This window comes from Vulpes vulpes, chromosome 1, assembly GCF_048418805.1.
Source record: "Vulpes vulpes isolate BD-2025 chromosome 1, VulVul3, whole genome shotgun sequence".
Taxonomy (NCBI): domain Eukaryota; kingdom Metazoa; phylum Chordata; class Mammalia; order Carnivora; family Canidae; genus Vulpes; species Vulpes vulpes.
In genome coordinates, this window is record NC_132780.1 from 77104399 (window position 1) to 77117707 (window position 13309).

A 13309-nucleotide genomic window follows, 5' to 3' on the forward strand; every position below is an offset into this window, starting at 1 on the left:
AAGTTTATAATACCCAGCTATGGTATGTAAACTAATCCCTGTGAAGCATGTCAGTAACAGTTTCAAAATGACTTCAGTTTCTTCTAAGTTTATTTTCTACTCTAAACATCGATATTTTTTTACCATCCTAGGAATAATTCCCAAGTATTCACTTGTACTATGGGTGTATCTCTTTCCTAAATTTCACATATTATCAATAATCTATTAAACGCCTCAATTTCATTGTCTGAAAGGCGCTCCAAACTTCATATGTGCCAAACAGAACTCCCAAATGTCTTTCCCATTCTCAAATAAGGATAGCTTCATCTTTCCAATTTCTCACACCAAAAATCTTGGCTCTTCGCTTTCTCACAACTCAAGTCTCACCCTGCCACAATATCTCACTGGACACACAATCAGAGTACCCCTCATTATCTAATCACTTCCTCTTTTCTCCACTGCCATCAGTCTAGGCTGAGCCACCATGAGCTCTCATCTGGACTGCTGCAACTATCTCTTCACTAGTTTCCCTGAATTAACGCCCAGTAGTCTATTCTTAAAATAGTAGTCGTGCAATCCTTTAAAGCCTGATCTTTTAAAACCATTAAAGCCAGATCAAATCACTCCTTTCTTCAAAATCCTCCGTGTCCCATCTCAGAGTGAAAATCAAAGTCCTTCTAAAACTCTCCCTTCTACTAAGCTGCCTCTCATTCCCTTCACTTCTAGCCCACTTGTTATTCCTGGAACACATCAAATACTTGCCTGGCCTAGGACTTTTGCACTGGCTGCACCCTCTGCCTAGAGCATTCTTCCCCAGGTAGCCACATGGTTAATTCCCTCAGCAACTTTTAAGTTGTTGCTCAAATGTCATATTCTACTGTCTGCTCTGACCATTTTATTTACAATCATAAGCACTCATCCAAGCACTCCTGAAAACCCTCATACTCCCTTTTCTTTCCATAGTATCTTACGAACTTACTTATTTTGCACTTCCTATCTCCCCTATTGAAAACAAAAGATGCAAAAGTTTGTGTGGTTTTCTTTCCACTGATGTATCCTTATCCCAGGTGCCTAGAACAGTGAATGTCATAGAAGCAGACCATCGATAAATATTTGTGCAATACATAAAAACATTTAAATATAAATGACACCATTTCTTAAAAAATAGTTTTTTCTCCAAAATTATTTGACTAAACTTGTATTTATTCTATTTTCAATAATTTTTCCTCCAAGCTTTATGCAGTAAATACATGAGTGAAAACAGAAATATAAGACATGTTAACAATAACAAAACATCCACTACTAACCTGTAACATGGCAACAGGTGGAGGAAAAACCTCTGCCTGGGTTGTGACCACTGTCTCCTTTTCAACCGGAGTTGGGCTCTGAGTTGTCTGGACTGTCTCTTTAACAGGTTCCGAGCTTTTCACAGTTTCCCACTCTAAACAAAATATTTGAAATTGATTTCCTCTGGATGGCTGCAAAAGTTTTATTTCTATGTATATGTTTACTTCATCTCTACATCCTTCATCTATTCATCTACCTTGGCACATCTTTAAGATGTGTCCACAACTATAGATGCCAACCTAGGCTCTGCCCAGTTAAGTCTGATGAGAAACCAAGGAGTCCAAAGAAGCATGAAGCGAGACAAAAATGAAAGATACTAAAATATTTAGAGGAAACAATTAGGAGGATAGAATAGATATACATCTCAAAAGCTATCTGATATAAGAAGATCCAATCTTATTCTATATTATGTCCCAAAGTACAAAGGGAGACCAACAAGGAAGGTTATTAACTCAATAAAGAAATATCTTTCTGAAAACACAGCTATGCAAAAATAAAAGAAGCTCTCAAGGTTCCTCCAATGGTTTTCCATCTCTCTCAGAGTGAAGATCAAAGTCATTATAATGACTAAACAAAACTTTATATGACTCTGTACATATCTCTGACTTTTATCTTCAACAACTCATTCCTCACTAACTTTGCTCAAACCACACTGGTCTCACAATTTTTGAATGGACTTGGCACATACTATTCCTCTGCATAGAATGCTCTTTCTCCAGATAGCTGTACTTCTCACTCCTTTAAAATATTATTCTCTCCATTAGATTTTTTTCATGTAAAACTGCAATAGCTCCACACCCATACTGCCGATCTCTCTCCCTTTTCCCTGCTTTCTCTTCTTATAATTTATCAACCTAAGATCATTTGGTTATAAGCATTCTAGAATTGCGTGAATAGGAACTATAGCTCTCTAAGATTCTATTCCTGCCATTCTCAACATGGATACTAATCAAAATAATCAAGGAAGTTCTTCAAAGAAACTTAGTCCCTAGTTATTATTTAAATTCAAGTAACTGAACCTCCACATACACAACTTTTTCTAAAGGAGTAAAACTTGTTTTAAAAAACATACAGGGGGCACCCCGGGTGGCTCAGCAGTTTAGCACCACCTTCAGCCCAGGGCGTGATCCTGAAGACCTGGGATCAAGTCCCACGTCAGGCTCCCCTGCATGGAGCCTGCTTCTCCCTCTGCCTGTGTCTTTGCCCCTCTCTCTCTGTCTCACGAATAAATAAATAAAATCTTTATAAATAAATAAATAAATAAATAAATAAATAAATAAATAAATAAATAAACAAATAACAGGAAAAATGCTACATTAACAGACTTCTAAATACTATATATTGTGACACTTAGGAAATAAGACACATTAAGCATATAATCTGGAAATAGCAGTGTTTCAGTTTTTTTCTCTTTTTGGGGGGTGGAATCCAGGAAATAAAATAAGTACAACTCACCTTATCATGCACAACTCTTATCAATTACAATCTTTTAAGCATACTTTTTTAAACAAAACTACCCTTAGTGTTCTTACCAGTATTTACAGTTTCCTGGTCAATCATGCCTCCTTCTGCAAAACCTTCCAAATCATCCACTTTAACTTTTTCCCACGGTATATATGTAACTCCAAGATCCACATCCCAGAATTGTTTATATTCTGTTTTTACACCTTTGTTTAAAGCCCAAGCAATCTATCAGGAATGAAGAGGGAAAAGAAAGCTCAGCTATACTGTGAAAACAAGGAAAACGCTCAAAATTATATTGTAAACAATGTAAACACATAAAGAAAAGAAGCTGGACAAGCAACTGGATGCTAGAAAAATAGTAGGGACGCCTAGGTGGCCCAGCAGTTGAGCACCTGCCTTTGGCTCAGGGCATGATCCTGGAGTCCCAGAATTGAGTCCCACATTGGACTCCCTGCATGGAGCCAGCTGCTCCCTCTGCCTATGTCTTTGCCTCTCTCTCTGTATAAAATCTTAAAAAAAAAAAAAAAAGAAAAGAAAAAGAAAAATAATAGCAGCCAAGAAGTTTTTCCATGTATTTTCTTCTTTTTGTTTTGTTTTTAAAATAAAGCCTGCGTTAGACAGCAATGGCATTTATACCACAGGATTTATTTCCAGTTCTTACTAAAACAAACAAACAAACAAAAAAACCCCAAGCATATTTCCAGAAACAATCCAAATCTACTTTTCACCATAAAAATGTGATAGCAATAATTAGATAATAATAATTACATTAGCAATAATTAGAACAGTTATCATAATTTAAACAAATCCTTGGTAGTCCAGAAGACATTTTATACAGAGGAAGCTTTCTGCCATGAGATGACAAAGCACATACATATTAACCTTGAAAGTAATTTTTAAGTTTTTTATTTTTTTTTTTTTAAGATTTTATTTATTTATTCATGAGAGACACAGAGAGAGAGAGAGAGGCAGAGACACAGGCCACGCAGGGAGCCCAACGTGGGACTCAGATCCTGGGTTTCCAGGATCATGCCCGGGCTGAAGGTGGCACTAAACTGCTGAGCCACCAGGGCTGCCCAATTTTTAAGTTTTTAACTCAGTTGCAGAAACTGATGGAATAAATTTCTTCAAGTAGCAGAAATAAAATGTAAATTTAGTCACATGGAGTAAAAATGAAAAAATACACAATAAACACTCAGTTTAAGAGGAAAACAAAATATACTTATTAATAAACCTTCACAGTGGCCTTGGTTGTATAATACAAGATGTTAAAAAGGAGAAAATAATAATTATATAATTAAGAGGTATGAATAGGAAGCATTGGGAGTTAGAAGTGAATGAAAGATAAAATTGCTGGGGTGTCTGGTTGGCTCAGTTGGTGAATCATGTGACTTTTGATCTCAGGGTTATAGGTTTGAGCCCCACGTTGAGTGATTACTTAAAAATAAAAACTCATCAAAAAAAAAAAAAAAAAGAAAGAAAAAAGAAAGAAAGAAAACTCAACAATACTGAAATAATAAACTTTTCTAGACGTTTTTCCATAACATTAAAAAAGATGATGAATCAATTATAGGAACATTTTAATAATCCAATAAAACAAGAGCATGGATTCCTCCCCTCCATTCTCACCTTAATGACCTTGGACCCAATTTTATATGATCCGGAACTAAGTTTCTGAAGAGCCCGAAAAGCATCTTGTCGATGAACCATGCAGACGTAAGCACAGCCCCTGGGAGGAATCATCTATTAAAAAAATTTTTTTCTTTAGAAAGGGTAAAAATAAGGTATTCATTCTGACATTTATGGTTTAATGAAACAGATCACTGACTACTAAGACTGAATAATTTTTCCCTTCTCTTCCTTTGGCTGCTTATTGGTATAATCCATGTACAAATAACTACTTAGTTTTAAAAGAATTAAAAAAACCTAGTTGGGTCTCACTCTAAATCATAACATGAACAAAATCTTGAGTATCAGATGTCAATCAAAGTATTCCTAAAACAAAAAAAAAGTAAAAAGACATGTAAATGATACCACCAGATAAAAAGAAAACAGTATTGTATGGCCAACATATTTGAAAGCATACAATATTCAAAAATTGAAAGTGTTTCAATATTTCCAAGTGGCATACTGAGAAAGATTTTTTTTTGTTTGGGAGAAGTATCTTATCCTTAATATAAGATCTACAATTTAAAACAAATGGTAAAACTTGTCAGTTGTATAAAACTTAATTTTGCCCAAGTGCTTCTGGACAAAAGTTTTAACACAAGAAAAAGAAAACAGACTTAGTGTTTTTACTTTCACTGAGTTCACTTTGAGCTACTTTCTAAACTTAATACCAAACTTCTCAAAAAAGAAATCTATCTAAACCCCTTACAAACTTCTTCCTCTTTTGCAAGATAGGCCTAACACTCTATCAATGCACTGAAAATTTTTCTTCAAGCTCATTAATGACCTACTAAGTGCTAAATCGAACAGACTTTTTTTTACTCAGTCCTCAAACTCCCCCAAGACTACGTGAAAAGTTTATAAATTTTCCATCAAATTTTCAAATCCTAGATTTTATCACTAGCCATTCAATACACTTCAGTTCACAAAATTACTCAGTGCCTATAATTCATAAGTACGACACTCCTAAATGTTAATACACAAGAGGGAAGAAGATAAGGCAAACTAATGCCCAAATGATTATGGAACAAGCAAGACTACAAATGTCACAAGTAATGACAATCCAAATGCTACTTGGATTCAGGATCCATTCTGAGCAATGATTCCTGACTTTGCATTAGAATCACCTTATAAATTGTGGCATTCTGATAAGAATCTAGGGGTATTGGGCATCCCTATTCTTTCAAATGTCAACACATTTCTGACACCTCAGCTACAAGAAAACTAAAAAAAAAAAAAAAAAAAATCCAGAGGTTAGGGGCTTGTAGGTGCCTCAGTAAGTTAAGCTTCTACCTTTGGCTGACATCATGACCCTGGAGTCCCAGGAACAAACCCTGCATAGGGATCCCTGCTCAGCAGGAGTCTGCTCTCTCTCCTTCTACCCCTTCCCTTCCCCCCGCCCCCTGCTCTCTCAAACAAATAAAATGTTTAAAAAAAAAAAATTAGAGGTTATATGATTAAGGACTCCAGCAGATAGTTATGTTTTGATAGGTGAAATTTAAAAAGAAAAGAGTAATAAGAAAAGCCTAAAACATTCACAGTGTAGAAAAAGAAACAGGACTCTAAGTTGAAACCCTCAACCAATCATCTATTTACTGTCTGTGCAACTCAGGCAAATCACTTAGTCTCCTCACTGATAAAATAAACAATGGGAATTACTTAACCAGCTTCTTGTGAGGTTCCAATGAGATCATATATAGTTGAAAGTAGTATACGAAATGCTTAAACATTTCATATGAAGAGTGCTTTCATAAGGAAAAGCCAAGTTTAGTCATTTAATTTAAGGAATGTTAGGATCTAAGACTAGAAAGGAAAATCAGCCAATTTCCCTGTAAATAATGATAAAAGGTCTAACAGACATAGAAGTGTAATAACAGTGAATAAAATCAGAGAGCTAACGAATTAGAAGGCTCCTCAAACGAATAAATTGCTATAAAACATTCTTAACTTAGTATTAGCCCCAAGGAAAAACGGCAGATCTTTGGGAAGAAGAAAATATTCAAAGAAAGAGACTGGGTGGAGCAAAAAGTACTGAAAAAAAATCAAGTTGAGGAGTGCCAGTTGTTTCACATTACTGGGGTGCTGTGCCCACATAGGTTTTCCTGCCTCAGGTTTGCTTTGAGAGGGAGAGATGGGGAGACGAGGGAGGGTGCTTGTAAAAGACTGGGATCCCAAGTCCAATAGGGTCTCCAAAACCACCTAAGTGCTCCATGGAGGTGACTATAATTCTGTGGGACTCAGTTTCCTCATTTTCATTATAAAAAAAAAAGGGGAGGGGAGGGAATTAAATTAGGTCACAGATAGGGTTCCTACTAACCCAAACATTTCATGACTTAAGGAACCAAGGGCCAACTACACTGCAACAAAAGCCTTAAGAACATTTTGTTAGAATTCCATTAAAAAAGAAAAATTAATTAGGGAGATAAATAGCAGCAGAAGTAAACACAGAAATGATTAAAATCAAATAATCCTTATAAAGATGTGAGTTATTAAAGGCAGATACTGTGGGGCTAATTAGGAACCAAAGTGATTCTTTTGTATAAGTGAAAATCCTCTATATATTATTGTTAACCTTAAACTCTTATATAAGAAGGGATACTTACATTAATGGATTCAATTTGTCCAAACTCTTCAAACAGATTGGTTAAATCTTGCTGAGTTGCCTTCTTATCCACCTGACCAACCCACAAAGTAGTACTACATACTGTCAAGACATAAAAGACAAATGACCTAAATCACACAGACACAGCTACTTCTTTCAAGCACCTGAAGAAAAAGCACTATTAACAATAATAAAATTTAAGACAGATATTTAAAAAACTTAATGCCATTTTTATCTGTTATGCTTAAAATGAACTAAAATTCCAGGTATCCATCCACATCTATTATGTGTTTTCAAGCCTGGATGAACATTTTAATCATCCATGGATACCTGGGTCTTACTCTAAAAGATAAAGGGTTATGGGGTATGATAGACTGAGACTTGGGAGTTTTAAAATTCTGTAGTTAATTCTAATATGCAACAAGGTCACAAAAACACTTCACTGCAATCCTACCTTTCACCTTTAATCTTTCTGTACTGGAATGATTAAGTCAATGTTTCTTCCTACCAACTGTTAAATCTAAAAACAGCACCTTATCCTTAAGGAAATAATTTGTATAGAGATACAAATGGGGAAAAGGCTGAATTAACTTGTTATGAAAAACTTAAAAGATATTTAAACTGTGGGAAGCACTTCTTTTTAAGAAACAGAGCTACACATAAGACATTTTGCCTACTTTAAGCTGTACCATTCATGCTTCCATGAAAATTTCCTTTTCCTGAAAACACTTGTGAAAGATTTACGACAGCTGATATATTTGAGGAGTTTTAATATTTAGATTTACATTACTGTCATTTTTAAAGATAAAGTTTCCAGTCTTTAGATGGATGATCTTTTATCTATTATGGGGTAAACCTAAAGCAGGTTTTACTCTAGAGCTAACTTAGCCCAACACTAGCAACTATTACAAGATCTCTACTAAATGAAGGTTTTCAACCAGGTCTCTATTCTACCTGGTTTGAACTCTAAGGTCTTCCAGACCTGTGCTAGCTTTTAGGAATCATTCAGCTAACAGATTCTCTGGTAATGTTCTTACCCTATTTGTTCTTTGCCTCACAGAGTCTCACCCTACATACACATAATTTAATATTCAACTAAAGTCTCAAGAAGCAATATATTTGTTTTACGCCCTTGCTGTAACAAAATACCTCCAATGAATAGCTTCAAATACAAAAATGTATTCTCTTAAAGTTGTGAAGGTCTAAAATGGGTCAACAAAAGCCTACATTCTTTCTGGACACCCTAGGGGAGAATTTGTTTCCTTGACAAACTGTCTGCATTCCTTGACTCATGATCCCGACTTCCATCTTCAAAGCCAAGTGGAGTCTTTCTCCTTCCATCCACACATCACCTTTTCTCTCTGACCTTCTTGTTTTCCTCTTATAAGGACCCGTGGATCACACGGAGCCCTTCTAGATAACTCAAGTTAAATCTTCCCACCCCTGATCGATCATACCACGTGAGGTAACACAGATAAAAGTTCCAATAATTTGGCTATGAACATCTTTGAAGGACTATTATTCAACCTATCACAAACCCTCAGCAAATTTCTAGACCTCTTTCACAGAATAGTTCCCATCACTTCATTACTCTACTACACCACAGCTGCTTTAATCTTCCTGAAATACATCCCATGTTTCCTCTATTGTTTTTCAAGGTAGTCACTCTACAAATTTTTCCCACAGACTTTTTTAAACCTAGAAAACAATAATGACTCTCCCCCATCACATAAGGAGATGACACTGATTCCTAGAATATTACTGCTTGTTGATGTTTCATATCCACTGAACTATTCATGAATACTCTTGTGTTCAAAGGACCAATGTTAGGGCCATACTACTGTATGTGTTTAAAATGTGTTGGGGCCACATGAAAGTGATACTGTTTCGGAGTAAGAAAGTTTTGAGGTAAAAAATGAGAGATACACTTTTCACTCTATTTTCTTATGTGCTTTCTGAATTTTCTTTTTTACGCTTTTACTCATGAAAAAAACCATAGCAATAAGAAATACATTCCATGGTCAGTAACTACATAAATGGTGGCAGCTATAATATGACAAGTAAAGTGAGGAACTAATGGAAAAGACTCCATAAAAGCTCTATGCTAAAACCGGTGATTCTGAATGTCCTAACAATAATCATGGGAGGGGATGCACAGCAGATAATTTATGGTCAGACCTTTGATGTTATTTATCAAATAGCACTAAAATGTTTGAATTTGGTCTTTCACCCTGAGAGTATAAACAGAAATTTTCAGAGTTAGGAGTATCAACATTACTGAATTAACACTGGCTCTCATAATCAGGTAAGATTCTGGCAAGATAGCTACAACAGATTGCTGAAATTGCCAGAACTTAGTAATAAGTTGGATGTTGCCTTTAAATATAAGCCTGGATTTCCAGGATGACTCAGCAGTATAAGTTATACCAATTATTTATCTATCTCCATGGCAGAAAGAATTTATTTGGAGACCTTCAGAAATCAGACAACCTGACTGGTGTTCAGCTCTTGGCAAAGAATGAAAATTGCTCCATTTTATGTACTTTACCCATCTGCAGCCTGTTCATTTTAAAAATTCTAATGCAGTAGGAATCCTTCAGGAAGAATCTGGCACTAATTAAAACTCACATTTCTACCAAGTGAATTCTCCTCAAACTCTCACTACTACCAAATTTGTTCTAATTATACATTACATATTAACATATAAAGGAGGGAAAGTTTGTACAATGGGAATCTCTCCCTTGGTGCTGATCCAGTAAGTTTATAATTAGCTTTAAAATTTACAGGCTTTTTTTTTTTTAAGATTTTATGTTTTTATTCATGAGAGACACACAGAGAGAGAGACAGAGAGAAAGAGAGAGAGAGAGAGAGAGAGAGAGAGAGAGAGAGAGAGAGAGAGAGAGGGAGAAGCAGGCTCCATGCAGGGAGCCAGATGTGGGACTCGATCCTGGGTCTCCAGGATCAGGCATTGGGCTGAAGGTGGCGCTAAACCACTGAGCCACCAGGGCTGTACTACATGCTTCTTTTAATAATTACTCCCCAGACCTGGTGGTCAGACTTGGTTGGTTGTAACACTATGACTAGAAATCACAGTTCATTAAGAAGACATTAGGTCTAGCCCACTTTATAAATTATTGGTCAAGTTCTGTATTTTCTAATTTGCATTAAAAAGAAACAACTCTCAGTGATCTTAGTGTTTTTTGTTTTTTTTTTTTTAATTTTTTTTTTTTTTTTTTTTTTATTTATGATAGTCACAGAGAGAGAGAGAGAGGCAGAGACACAGGCAGAGGGAGAAGCAGGCTCCATGCACCGGGAGCCTGACGTGGGATTCGATCCCGGGTCTCCAGGATCGTGCCCTGGGCCAAAGGCAGGCGCTAAACCGCTGCGCCACCCAGGGATCCCGATCTTAGTGTTTTAATAAAACCTGCTCTTCCCTTTCCTTTTCTCTCACTTTACAAAAATCAAGGATAAAATTACTCACTTACCAAATTACTTTCCAATTTCTTAATCTAAAAATACAGTTGACTTTAGCAATTAATGATTTTCTTACTATTTGTTGAAACCAAAGCTCTGTAAAAATATGTCACTTACCACTTAATGTTTTAGATCTAATTGGAGGTAATCCCTTCTTCTGTCGTTCTTTCTCCCTTTCTCTTGCTCTCCTTTCACTTGAGTACGAACGTGATGATTTCCTCTTTCTTTCTCTTGAGCGTGAGCGTGATCGCTTTCTGTGTTTACGCTTTCGAGAACCAGATCGTGACCGAGACCTTCGTTTTCTTGGTGATCTACAAAAAAATCTTATTTTACTTCTAACAACAGTATTATTCTTCTGTTCAAATTTCTCACTTCTAGGTGAGGGAAAACACACACACACACACACACACACAAAAGGTTGTCTTATATTTAGCTACCTCTTAAAAAATGTTTAAGTAGAATGAAGTATCAAACATGCATTTTGTCAAATCTCTGTACTGCTCAGGCCCACAATGATTCTTACTAAGACCAAGGAGAATGAGATTCTATCCAGTAAAGGCCTTGCTTGCTTTCTTTAGTGTCTTGCAACTCATTTTCCAACAATAGTCAAGAATAGGAATGAAAGACTAAGGAAAATAAAAAGATCCTTAGATGATAAAGATACTATAATCTTAAAATTTGGAAATAGAGAATGTTTCCAACAGAGCCATTAAGCTACTGAAGAATTCTCATAAGTTTTCAACTTCTAAAATTTCAAGGTGCTTTTAAAATTTTCAAAGTGCCTCATCTTTAAATATAAGATGATACTGAAACATTGCTTTTTCTGTCAACCATATGCTACTGCACTGCTTCAAAATGCTTAATAAAGTGTTAAGACAAAGAAGCTGCTAAGATTTCAGCTCTAATACTGTATGTAATTGCTTTAGCAAGATTACTCATTGACATGAGATGGGTTAGAGAGCTGAACTCACAAGCTCTTGTTTACAAGAGGTAAATACAAAGAACTTCTTGAAACAAGTAATGACTGAAAGGTCATCAAAGATACTGCCCCTCTTCTGGCATACACTGCTCTGATATTTAGGGGTATTCATGTGCAGAAAATAGGGCATATTAATATTAAAGACTAAGGACTTCGAGTTTTAACACAATTTGTAGCAAAAACAATGTATATAAAGTACATGAGAATTACCAGGTTAAGGAAACTTCAACTCAAATTTGAATAAGTATATTATGAGATTCAGCCATGCTGAAAAGCCCACAAAGAAAACCAGAGAATACACTTTATAATAATTTGATACTATGCCTAATGTCTGTAACAATTCTTATAATTTTATTTTTATGATCATTTTTGGTATTAAGATGAAACCAAAGTAAGAAATTAATGGAATTTCTTTTTTTATTAATGGAATTTCTAACACTGTTTCTCTATAGCTTGATTTAGCAGTTTTCAGAGGCAATAATATCCTGAGTGTAATCATATTAACTAAAATCATGTATAATCCCAAATTCATGGGATTATAGGATATGACTGCAATTAATGTGTATTATTCAAATAAATGGCCACAGATATATCCAATTCAAAAGAGAACAAGGCATTTTTCTATTTTTGAGATTCTGAATTTCTTCTCTCTGGAGAATGTAAGATGTCATTCTAAGAAAAACATTTCCTTTCATCCTGATACAAAGAAACAGAACCAACTTTTAAAAGTTCACACACAGCTACTCTTAAATATTATTGTAGAACCTTGAACGAGATCGTGAATGTGTTCTTGATCTTGAGCGAACAGCCACTTTCTTTGCTTCCTGCTCAAAGATCTCCTCTTCTACTCCATCTTGTCCTTCATCTATATCCATATCCTTGAAAGCCAAAGAACAGCAAACAAAATGCCTGATTGAGATTCAGTATATACTGGCAATTCTGCCTTACAAAATATTCACTATAGTAGCATTAATGCCTAACAGTAAAATGGTTATTAGTATAGAGCTTAAGCGTGAAGAAAAAATATACAGGAAATTACCATTACTTTACATAAAAATAACATACTTTACATAAAATGATTATATATTTTTCTTTAATTTTAGAAATTTATGACCCAGAAAAACATTTACTTTTTACCTGTTGTTGAATATCTATAGAATCATCCAAATTTGCTTCAGGTTCAAGGAAATGCTGTTGACTGCTCCCTTGTGATGGTGATGCGGAATGCTCTGATCCAAATGTTCCCTCTTGACTATCCTGAGGGGTTGCCTATTGAGAATGTATACAAACACACAAACATTATTAAGAAACCATGCATATTATTACAACAGAATTTAAACATGTAAACATCACAAAGTTTTAAAAAGAAGTCAAACACATATGGAAATCCCACGTTAAATTGTTTATGTAATCACCTAAAATATTTTTGTACAAATCCAAGTTTTATACTTAAGAGCATGGAATATCTACATAAAAGGGAGAGAAGACTATCTTAGAATGGTAAGATCAAGAAGGTCTTCAAATTTCTAATTTGGAAAATATAAACACTGTACCTTTAAAAATAAAGGACTGCGTCATAAATGATACGTAATGGCACTCAGTTAAATGAATCTAGAATTTCAATAGCAAGTAGTATTTTTTATCAAATGCTATAAATTAAATGCTATAATATTTTCAATATAAAAATGTTTTATATTAAAGTCATACATTACATGTATAGAGGCAAAACAAAGCTCAAATACCACTATCAAATTAAATGATCTAGCAAAACAATTCTCAATTTGGGCTTCCTCAAC

At 35.0% G+C, this 13309-nt stretch overlaps 1 protein-coding gene across 21 annotated transcripts in view; it reads right to left on the bottom strand.

Annotated features, from left to right (window-relative positions):
- The window catches only part of SCAF8 (SR-related CTD associated factor 8), a 223497-nt gene that overhangs the window by 150275 nt on the left and 59913 nt on the right, over positions 1-13309 (bottom strand). For all 21 annotated transcript variants that reach the window (XR_012003189.1, XR_012003178.1, XR_012003197.1 and 18 more), the window contains 7 exons: positions 12651-12782; positions 12279-12391; positions 10652-10845; positions 7062-7162; positions 4420-4533; positions 2859-3015; positions 1287-1420 (listed from right to left, as the gene is read on the bottom strand). Coding sequence is in view for 11 of the 21 variants with exons in the window: in XM_072767369.1 (XP_072623470.1) it covers positions 1287-1420; positions 2859-3015; positions 4420-4533; positions 7062-7162; positions 10652-10845; positions 12279-12391; positions 12651-12782 (945 nt within the window). In the remaining 10 variants the exon portion in view is untranslated. The remainder of the gene's footprint in view (positions 1-1286; positions 1421-2858; positions 3016-4419; positions 4534-7061; positions 7163-10651; positions 10846-12278; positions 12392-12650; positions 12783-13309) is intronic.